At 34.9% G+C, this 12,003-nt stretch overlaps 1 protein-coding gene across 6 annotated transcripts in view; it reads right to left on the reverse strand.

Moving 5' to 3' along the window:
- The window catches only part of PARG (poly(ADP-ribose) glycohydrolase), a 78,438-nt gene that overhangs the window by 24,334 nt on the left and 42,101 nt on the right, over nucleotides 1-12,003 (reverse strand). For all 6 annotated transcript variants that reach the window (XM_062579740.1, XM_062579743.1, XM_062579739.1 and 3 more), the window contains one exon: nucleotides 1,845-1,924. In XM_062579740.1, the coding sequence (XP_062435724.1) occupies nucleotides 1,845-1,924 (80 nt within the window). The remainder of the gene's footprint in view (nucleotides 1-1,844; nucleotides 1,925-12,003) is intronic.

Genomic DNA, 12,003 nt, shown 5'->3' on the forward strand with positions numbered 1-12,003 from the left:
GTACTCATTACAGGGAAGATGCACAATCACCATCTCCCCATTACTTTATGAAAGAAAAAAAAAGCTCAGTTGTGCTACAGAAACAAAACAAAGTTTTCATTAGGTGGTGCCATCCTAATAAAAAATTAATTTGAGGTTTATTTCTTTGCTGCACCAACCCTGTTGTATTAGTTCATAGAAAACATTGAAAAGACTTAACCTGTAAGGCATATATCCTTCCAAAAACACTCTATAACCCTACAACTTCCTTAGAAATCGTTCAGGTTTAAGGAAAATGAAGGGTTACTTGCTCTTAAAAAATGTACAGCTTTCAGTAATTGAGTGCTTTCCCTCAAGGGCAAGCACTGTGTATATCAGTGGTGGTAATTCACAAATTAAGCATAGCACAAAGACTTCAGCTTATATGGGCTCCACTGCATTCTTTTACAAGGAATTCAATTACTATTTATAATAAAAAGAGTTATTAAAGTAATTTATAGGGCTAAGTTACTTCAGTCTTGTTAATTCATTATACAGAAAAGAACCAGAAACTGGGTCTTTTAAAGGTATGATGCAAATTCTTTAATGCAAGGTAACTGCATGTGAGAATCTCATTAAATATTATTTGAAATTCTAATGTTAAGAAATCTAATACAAAATAGTTTCGTAAAGCGCATTCCCAACAGACTTCATATGCATGGGCAGTGACAGCTGCATAAATTTAGGATTTGTTTTGCATTAAAACATTACTACTCAAGTGTAAAAAAGCCAGTACACTATACTTCTCAGTCATAAACACAGATCATAATTCACTTTTGACCTCAAAGACTTAGCTCTATAGACATTGCTTAAAGTTTGATAGCTGAAACAGCATGTAGCTGCATTTAATTTCTGGTGGGAATATAAATACCAAAGACAGACTGAATCAAGTAAAGGGATTTCTACTTAATAGCTTAAAATCATTTTTCTTTTAAAACAAACTTTTCTGAGAAAATATAAAGCTAATAGTGAAAAATTGTCATTTTTAATTAAAAAATTACTATAATAAGATATTACTGCAGATGTGATGTATGCTATGAAAGTATACTTGTTTTCCTCCCAATAAAATATGTAAGCACTGATACAGTTCTTTCATAAAAATAAGTACATTTTTGAGAGTTTAGTAGACTTTCAAATTCATGGTAAAAACAGAAGATCTAATTAAACACATCAAGGAAAATATCATGCTAATTTCAAAAAAAATGTTGAGGATATCTCATACCTCACTCTATCACTTATTTTATTTTAACCTAGGAAAACTTCACAATAGCTTTTCCTTAGGAGAATAGAAAGGAAAAAATGAAATATCAACATAAATAGGGAAAACTCCTCAGAATTACAAATGTCAGAGCCAATGTACCAGATACGCATACAGCAGGAAATCTGAAACTTCAGATTCTTTAAGGGAGCAGTGGAACCTAGGTATATCTGTATGATTTTAATGACTACATATGTTGCAAAGTTCCCTCTGCATTCTCATTCTGATATACTGCAGCAAATAGGTGCATATATTAAACACACACAACAAACGTGTGTGTGTGTATGTACGTATATGTGTATACAAGCACACACACATACATATACCTCACATATATATATAAAATCACAAAGAGAAAGAACAAAGAATAACTTCTATGCAAAAAAATTAAATCATATGCATGATCTACACAAGAGGAAGCTACACTAATATGAATACCAGTGTACTCAGCAAGCTGGCTCCTGTTAGAAACTTCCCTTATAATGCTGCGCAGCCATTTCTAAATTTAATGAGATTTAACTCACCCTGTACCTGTTTTGTAGCTCAAAGAAAGTACTAAAGGACATACTTTTTTCTGTGACTCTCCTAAAATAGCAGAAAAGGGTCTTAAGCTTCTCAGGCTTCCTTGGTGATCGTCCTTCAAACAATCTGGAAAACAAAAGTGATTAGGAGGATTTGAGTGACACAGTGAATAGTAATTAGGCTACATACAAATTGTGATTTGATTTTTAATCTTCTTTCTTTTGAGGTATTTCAATCAGTAGTACTTATGCACACAAGTTGAAAAATAGTCTGCCTCCATTAAAGTCAAGCCCTTCAGCATTACACGATGAAGATGCAGAGGGGATGTCCAGAGACATCTTTCCACGGCGTAATGTTAGGGGCAAGCTGCTACTTGGTGCCTCCATCGCCACGACCTCAAACTTTAGGGCTTAGCAGCAGCCATACCCTTCACACCAGTTGTGAAGGGATCCCGGGCCTCGAAATCTACACATATATATCAAGATGTTACACTCCCCACAGCTATCTGGCAAGCATATTTACACACTTCGCTAGGTAGTGCACTTTAAAGACAGAAGTGCTAAATTGATATTCTCAGGAAAGTAAATTTTAGTTGTTTGTTCAAGTGCAGCAATATTCTCAACCTTAAAAAAAAAAGTGTCTGCTCATGCTCTGACATCCAAACCATTACAAGTTTTGTACATTATTATTCTCCTTCCTAAAAATACCTATAAAAATATAAATTTCTCTGAATTTCTACAGCCCCAGTAGCATATTTTCCACTATCCTTTCAAATCACACATAGTAAAGTAGTAACCCCTATACACTTGATGCAATACAGTGTGGAAGAGATTGTCCCTATCTCAATGAAATGCAAAAAGTAAGGGTCTGCTCTTGGAGATATTGGCTTATTTTTCTTTTAATTTAAGTAATTCCATGGAGTTTAAAGAGACAGTTCACATAAACAAAGCAACACATCTGTTTTCAAAATTAGACTTAAAGAAACAAAAACAAGTGGAGGAACAGTCAAAGTCCAGAAGGTATGTCCCTCTAGTGTTTTTAAAGTGGAACAGAAACAAATCAGAAGCCACTGACCAGTTGCTTTGTACAAATCCAAATACAGTCTTCTCTATATCAACATCACATATATTCTTTAAAGTACAGCTAGCCTTTAGGAGTGGCGAGTTCATTCACTTGCTAAATTTCTGACGAGAATGCTAAGTGAAGGCTCTATCCACAGGGCTACTACTGATATTCTAAAATACATTGCTAAAAACCTAAGCTTTGAAGAGAAGCATCCTATTTTTAGCTATTAAGTGAATGTATTTTTTAAGGTTAGCTGAAATACTGCATCATCAATCTTCCAGAAGCTTGAGCACACATTACTTAATTTCTAAGAGAGTGACATGGCATTGTTACTGGCAACACATAATGGAATTTGTCTGGAAGGAAGAATAGTGGGGACTTCAGAAATAATACCCTTAAAGTAGGAAGTTCACTAAAAGACGTTGGATATAGTGAAAGCTCTGAGGACGAAAGCTCCCGCGTTCCCACAAAAAACAGCCTGCAAGTAAAAGACACAACATAATTTGTTTCCATGCATTGCAATGACAACCTGTCTTTAAAAAGCAGAATGTTGTCAGGGAAATGTAGCTTTCTAGTACTGAAATGAACTAGATTTTCTTCAATATTTAAAAATTCTTGCAAGTGTTCTTGGTGTAGAGATTAGTTTATCTAAAAGCTTTATTATGTTACAAAAGTTAATTAAAAAAGAAAAAAGCTAAAAAGGTCTTACGCTGACTTCATTCTTGGAACAAACATTAAAACAGACTTTAAGAAAGCAAACTGTATATTTAAATGGTCCACTTTAAATTGGACTAATATGCAACTTCTAGCAAGGTATTACACTTGCAGAACTAATAGTTGGTTCATATAAGAAAAAGTTGATTATGTATGTGTATGAGTTTTCTCTAAATGCAGAAATTATCTGTGACCTTTTATCCAGAAGTCTCATTTGCTATGAATCCTTTATATGCATTAATTCAGGTATTAGAGCAGTCATGCCTTCCACCAGCTCTTTTTTGCCTCTTCACCTCAAATTGAAATCCTGCTCATCTTGCAAACCCTCAAAAGGGAGTTCTTCATTTCACATAGGCACTGTATGATTCAGTGTAACTGGCATACACTGTTCAGAAGTCCTGAACTGGAAAAACTATGCCTGAAATAAGTCTGATAATGTTGAAAGGCAACGGCAAGGCAGATGAACTTGATTTCATCTGTTACAGTTATTATCAAAGTGTCATCTCTCTGTCAGTAGGGAATTTAACCAAAAAGGTACTTAAAAAAAAATCTGAATCATTTAGCACTGGCCTGTCTTTTCTTCTGTTAAAAGCCATGATAAATCTCTGTCACCTCAGGATCAAAGCTGATTGCTTCTGAAAATCTCATTTTCAAAACATATATTCCAAAAACATACTCTATAATTAAAATAATGAGAAGAGCGAGCTGTGTTTCTATTCTAACCCTAAAATGCTAGGTAAAAACTACAGGACAGCATAAAAAAAAACTAGGAAAGCCCTAAATTCCAACACAATACTCCATGCTGTAGAGGGACAACCCATGTAGGAGAGACAGAACAATACAATGACATCCAGGAATTATTTCTGTTTTGACCTGGTAACTATATGCACCCAGTGTAACTACATACATCAGATCTTCTACTGCATTTTGCATACAAGCTCCATCATCCTTCTCTTCACAGTATTTACTTTTCCTCCTTACGACACAACACACTATGTATTTTCACGTTGAAAATCTACCACCACTCACATTGTTAAATACACAAATTTCTTCACTTTTCTTCTTTTTTTTTTTTTTTTTCAGAGCAATAGGCAATAGGAGTCCCTAACACAAATTATTCTAAAAAGAATAGCTCTAAATCCAACACAAATAGTGTTTGTCCAAAATTGAACTCGCTCATAATAGGAAGGCCATGTACGACAGGTTGAACAAATGCCTTGCAAAGAGCACCATGCCTTAGATCAATGTTTGGATGATTTCACATTTCTGCTTCTAGAATGCATCTTTATTAGTGAACTAGCGGCAAATTTAAGATAGCTATTTGCAAATGTGGAGTTTTTTTTATATTGTAAACTAATATATAATAAACTAGAATATTACTTATATATTTTCATATAGCTAGACCGGGAACTCCTTTGTCTTCAATCAGATATTCCAAGTAAAATCGGTTTACAACATTAAGAATCTGTTTATAAGACCAGTAAGATCACTAGAAAAATCCCCATGGATTTTAATGGGTTACAGACTAGCCTTAAACCATCATAGTATCTAACTACTTACAATAATCGCTGGTATTAATTCAATTGAACGCAATTGCTTCTTATGTTCTTTTAAATCTGCACAGAAATTGGATCACAATGACATTAACAATTCAGGAGGCTTCCAAGCTATACTGAAGTCAGAAGGAAAAAGAAGAGTGCAGGAGAAAACTGAGCAACAAACCCCACTGCCAATGTATACATATAATCATGCTTTCTTAGGCACAGCACAAAGTAACCAGTCATCTTTCTGGACATCTACCTAATGCCACAGTAAAAGTGATATTTACAGCACTCACAAATGGCCCGATCCTGATGCCATTAACTTAAGTGAGGACATAACACAGAAAAATTATAAACTGTCCACTCTAGAACCTTACTTCTTACATGATCAATTAAGCAATATTATCAGAACTTTTATTTCTGATGCAAATACCTTCATTCTAAAGTACAAAGTTATGTGGGAACATGAATAATACGTTACATAGAATTTTTCTTCAAGCTCTGAAACACAGATTATACTGAAAAATACTCCAAAAGCACAAGTAGAAAACACATAATGAACTCACTGACAAGAACTACTCAAGGCCAAAACCAATTAATTTAAATTAAAGAATTCATCTAAATGGAGTGCACTGTAAATTAAATACAAAGCAGTGCAAAGCCCACTTTCTGCTTAAGTACTTGATGTATGACTTGCAACTGCATATGTAAGCTGGTTCTGCTTTGCACAAGATGTTCTAACTGGTACGTGGCTAACTGCATGTTAGCAGATACAGAATCCATGAAAGCTTGCAGAGCTGATCACCACAGCTGCAAATTCATCTCTGGCTCTTCAACTTCCAAGAAAGGATGGCAGCAATGTTAATCAATCAGTAGACCTCTATAGAGGGCTATAGAAAGGTATTCTGAGGAATAAAGGGCAGAGATATTAAAACACAGAAAGGAGATGGGTGAACAATATAATAAACACAAAGTAAACCGTCAAAGTAATTGTAGAATCATAGAATCAGTAAGGTTGGAAGGGACCTCTGGAGATCATCTAGTCCAACCTCCCTGCTCAGCAGGGTCACCTAGAGCATGTTAGACAGGGTTGCATCCAGGTGGACCTTGAAGATCTCCAGAGAAGGCGACTCCACAACCTCTCTGGGCAACCTGTTCCAGGGCTCCACCACTCTCACAGGGAAGAAATCCCCCCTCAGTCAGGCAGAACTTCCTGTGCTTCAGTTTCTGCCCATTGCCTCTTGTCCTGTCACACGGGACAACTGAAAAGAGTTTGTCCCCGTCCCCCTGACACCCTCCCTTCAGGTACTTATCCACACTGATAAGATCCCCCCTCAGTTTTCTCCTCCCCAGGCTGAAGAGGCCCAGCTCTCGTAGCCGTTCCTCGTAGGACAGATGCTCCAAGCCCTCTGATCATCTTTGTAGCCCTATGCTGGACTCTCTCCAGTAGCTCCAGGTCTCTCTCGTACTGGAGATCCCAGAGCTGGACACAGTACTTGAGATGAGGCCTCACCAGGGCTGAGTAGAGGGGCAGGATCACCTCCCTCGACCTGCTGGCAACAGTCTTCCTAATGCACCCCGGGAGACCACTGCTCTCCTGGTCACAAGGGCACATGGCTGGCTCAAATTGTAATTAAATTTAATTGTAACTAAAGAAAAACTTTCCTAGATAATATTCAGACACTTAACTGTTCTGAACAGAAATCCTACATTTGAGAAAGAAAATATCAAAAATACTAAGAACAGATATTGTGAAATTGTTAAAAAGTAAATAAAAATCACATAACTGTGAGTAAACACTCAGAAATGTTACAAAAGAACAGTTTATACTGTTTCAATATTAATTACTATGAAAACACTTGCAGTTGCTTTATATTAGTGTTTTCTTGAAGTTTCAAGGTGGAAAATAAGTATTTTAAAAGTGTGATCAATATTCTGTTTCCTTGCTATCTGATTGGTTAAAAACTCTACGTTCTCTTATTTTCACCTAACATTTCTACCTTTGATAGCAGAGTATAACCAAAGCCCTAGAAAGCCTGCAGGTAAGTGCTTTCAGGAGTGCTTCAGCTTGCTGTTTGGCACATTCTGTTTGCAAGTTCAGCAACCAAAAACTAACTTAGGAATTTCAGCATGACTGCACAAGTGTTATTTTTTCCAAGAATAACAGAAGCAAAGAATATGCATCAAAGACAGACACACAGGAGTTATGAATGCTCACAGAGTGCTTTATAAAACTTTAAAAGTATCTCATGGCAAATCTGCTAAGTATTTCAAAGGGTGCATTTCAAATGATGCAACATCAACCTGATGATTTAGTAACATTAAGTGCTACCCAAAAATGACCTTGGCATAGACATAGTTTACTGGGGAAGAGTTGAAACATCTAAAGTAAACAGTTCTAAAATATATTGCTTTTGATTAAGGTATAATGGAATATAACAGCTTACTTGTAAAAATTTATTTCCAAGGAGCTAAATGATCACTTGATGTTACTCCAAAAACTGGCTTCGGTAATTTCACAAGCAGAAAGAACCATTACAATCATGTAGTTTAACCTCCCAGATAACACTAAGTAATATCATAATGGTATTTTCATCCCCAGGCTGAACTTCCTCTGAATGTCTCTTATCAAAGAGTATAACGATGTATTTAAACTGAAATCAACTATCACATGCCTCCAAAAATTGTCCCACTGTAACAACGTGCAAAAATTTGCAGATACATATCATACCGCAATGCGCTGTATAAACCTCCCATCCATAAATGAATAGCGTTCGTACATGCTGTTTGTAAATGTGTGGCTATACAAATCATACCTATCGGCCCCCCAACCACTGGCACTTGTAAAATCAGCCTGTAGTGCAAATCTGAAGTGTCTTTAGCTTTTCTACTATAGTTGAAGACAAACTGTATTCTTTCTTGCATTATGCTATGTTCTCGCTAAAGATAACATCGCATCTAAGTAAATGCAACACATTATCAAAAACCCATTTTTTTTCTACAAAAAAAGCATAAGAAAGATTTGTAAGGAACAGCTATAGATAGATGAATTTCACCTAGTACGGAGACAGAACAGAGAGAAAAAGGAAAGTTAAGGCAGAAGTAAAAATACAGAATGGACATTATTTTCAACCTCAAGAAAGTACTAATCACTAAGGAGAGTTTTAGTCTAATGCACAGACTGACAAAAAATTTGAAGAAAGAATAAAATAAATATCTTAATTTTTGTAGCTTGTTACATTTCAAACTTGAGCTTATTTGATACATACATGTAAGATTGGAGACATCATGCCTGCACACGTTACTTTCAAACTTGTATCACTCTGGATGATTAAGGGCTATCTTCATTAAAACGTTAAGCATTCTCAGTTGCTAGCAATCTCAATGGGAACTGCTAATATTTCATACTGCTACACGGGATCTTAAGGGAAAACTAATACAGTGTTGCATGGCACAATAAAAAAATCATTTTGGATAACTTCAGTTGCACTGACAAGCAAACAGAAGCACCTCTACTTTCTCTTGCATTTTTTTTCTTCCCCTTGGAGTTCCAAGAACAAAAGAGGGGGAAAAAAATCTCTTATTTTTCAAAAACTATGTCATATTTATAATGAAGTATCTGCAGGCTTTGATTCGCAATGCTAGGCACAGCCGACCAAAACATTTTGCTTTAATTTACTATTAAATCATTTGACATTTTTATTCAGTTGTGCTCAAAGTAGCTTTAGCCACATGCATATTTAAGACTACCTGTAGATGTCAGATTAGTGTATCCACTGCCTAGGAAATCTGAAGAATCCATATGAAATTTGTGTGGGAGGGAGTGGGGGGGTATATATGCACACATTTATACATATTTGCATATATACACATGCACTCACTTGCATATCGTATGATTGCTCAAGATAGAGAAATCTTTTTTTCTTTAAATGTGATAGCAGTCACGCCTATCACAAAGGAATAACCAGAATTGCATTAATTAACCATATCTTTTCACTGAAGTATTTTCAGAGACAGTTGTTTCACTTGATTATCTATTGGGGTGGGGTCCCTATACATAAATATTTATTTGTATTTTAAACCACAGTGCTACAACACTAAAGCTACTCAACTTCAGTGAAAACAAAACATTGCTCCAGTCAGTAACAGGTCAAGGACTTCTCATTAGAACAAAGCTGAACTAAATGTTTTATTATTACTGTTTATACTCCCATTATTAAGAGAAATGGGCTACCCAATGTTTCATAACTGTTTACATATTGTATGTTGTGAATATAGTGCCTTAGATCATTAGAAGTTTCAATTACACAATGTAAGACAAGGAAAGCTAAACAAATTTGAAATGGAAAATTCTTTTATCCAATAAAAAAAAATACAAACAAAGTCCTACTGCCATTGAAAATATTTTAAATGAGAACCAAAAATATAGCACCAAATAAAGCATTAATGAAAATATAGCAACATTTGTTAAAAAATATAGATCCAAAATCCCAAACAAATAAAAAGTAAAATGCTTGATCTTTTGCAATTTACCAGATCCTATCCTGGCTCAGGAGAGATTTGTGCTAAAAGATTACTTGATAAGAGTTTTCAGAACACCAAAATTTCAATTTATGATTTTTGGACTTTTTATGAATCAAAAATCAAAATAATCCATGTGAGAACATCTGCCGAGAAAGACGAAAGGCAGACAAAATAACCCACCGTGTGACAGCACATAGTAAAATGCCATTATCTGGCTAGATCTTGCATTTATTGACAGGAAAACTTAGCGCAACCTTACACGAGTTAGGTACAGTGGCACCAATTCTGTTTTTCTGGTGCCTAGTATGCCAATTATGTGACGTTCACCTTTCTAAGCTACCTTCTATTTCTTTGTTTATACAAAAAGTAATTTGGAAGTTCTGAACTCCGTTGGCATCAAGTATGAGAAAACGAATACCTTCAACAATTCAACCTCACAGGCAATTTTTTCTTTACTGTCAAATGTCATAGCTTTCAACTGTCATCTTGATGTTATTTAAGAACTCCGAACCACTCAACATCCTTATGTTTAATTAGAACTTCATTTTTAGATTAAATACTGACTTTTCTTGAGATTTATATAAACATACAGAAATTGAGCTACAGAATTTTTTGGTAATCTTCCCTTCCTACACACTCATATTCACTCCTATTCTCTGTGCTTTTAGATTTTTATTTTGGCAAGCGATTTAGAGCAATGAGATTATAAACTTGTTTTTTATAGAGTTATTAGTGATTCAGGAGTCTTAAATGTATCAGATTTATACTTAAGATCACATGTTGACTTTGACAGAATCCAAAGATGCTGACTCCAAGTATTCATCACCAAACAACAACAAGCTAAAATATTCTATACTGAGCATCTAAAACAAGAGACAGTCCACAGCACAATTAAATTGTGGACTACATTACCATATTTAGCAATTTACCAAAGAAGTAAAGTATTCAGACATCAATGCACTGTTTTAGTCACTAAAGCAAATCAGTTACACTGAACATGTTAAGATTAAATAGTCAAATTTAAAAGGAAACTAAAGAGTATCACCACCGTATACAAATGTCCACTTTAAATTTTTCAGAAAATAACACTCTGCTTAAATATTAGCATAATATTCAAGGCTAATTAGAACACAAACTTAAAGCAGGGAAAGGATCAGTATCTGTAAACACAGAAAACCTAGAATCACTTTTCATAGGAATGATGCATCTCTCAGTCCAAACAAAGTTCTCACAAAGGCGCTGGATAACATATTCCCCAGAGAATACTCATTAGCATTGCAAAATTTATGTTGTTTATGAAGAGACAATTGTATTACTGTTAAATTAGATTTAAATTCTCCTGTATAAATGTACTATACAGTTTGCCCATTTCCTTTCATATATTACACATTCTATAAAATACATATATATCTTAACTAGTGTATTTTTTTTCTGATTTTCAATCACTTGAAATTACTTTAAAAGCTTGTTTGACAAGACTAAAGAAATTCAGTCCTAGTGGAGTATTGGCAGTTCCATGTTGTGACCAGAGTACCTCACTCTGTGCCAAAAGATCTACTAGGTGTACATTATTAGACATACCATCTTTAACTATGAATGTGACCTGAATTCCTCTGATGGGAGTTACTAGAGATGCATATTATTTCCAGTTTAACTAGCTTATTTTTTGAAAGCAGAACAGGAAAGGAGTTCTTGTAACTTCTGTTAACATTCTTCTGAAGAATGGATCAACAGCAGATCAAAGGCACAGCAAAAGCAAGATGAGGAGTGTTTTACAAACCTGTTTCTTTCTCAGTTATCCAGAAGATTGATTCTAGATTGCAACTTTGCTTTTATATATATATCAAACTTGGTAGTTTCCTAAATTCCTAAATCCTATCACATTAAGAGGCAAGTCAATAGCGGGGAGAAAAAAACCCCACAGAACAAAGTCTTGTGTGACAGCAGACTCTATCCCTTTCACTATCTACTCAAAAATAAATGCAACATAACAGTTCAATGATAATATTAATGTATTTCAAAAGAAGCGGGACAACAACCATTTCATTTTTGAGAGAAGTATAACATTAAGCAAACTATTCATGAAAAAGATTAATTAGAAGCAACACCAAAATTAACTACTCACAACTGAACTGTGTGAACTGTGCTGACTCTTCCAAGTCCATCCTGCAGAGATCACCTCTACAGATGAGCTTGGAAAAGTCAGTGCAATTCATACTTTATATTTAATCAGAATGCAACTTCTGTGGAAAGTTTATCAGTTATAGTAACAAAACTGCAAATTTAACAATGTCTTTCTTTTGTGATGGGATATTTTTGCATAAGGCATTCCTATCAATTTCCATTTTAAATATTATAAAA

Source organism: Rhea pennata, chromosome 7 (assembly GCF_028389875.1).
Source record: "Rhea pennata isolate bPtePen1 chromosome 7, bPtePen1.pri, whole genome shotgun sequence".
Lineage (NCBI taxonomy): Eukaryota > Metazoa > Chordata > Aves > Rheiformes > Rheidae > Rhea > Rhea pennata.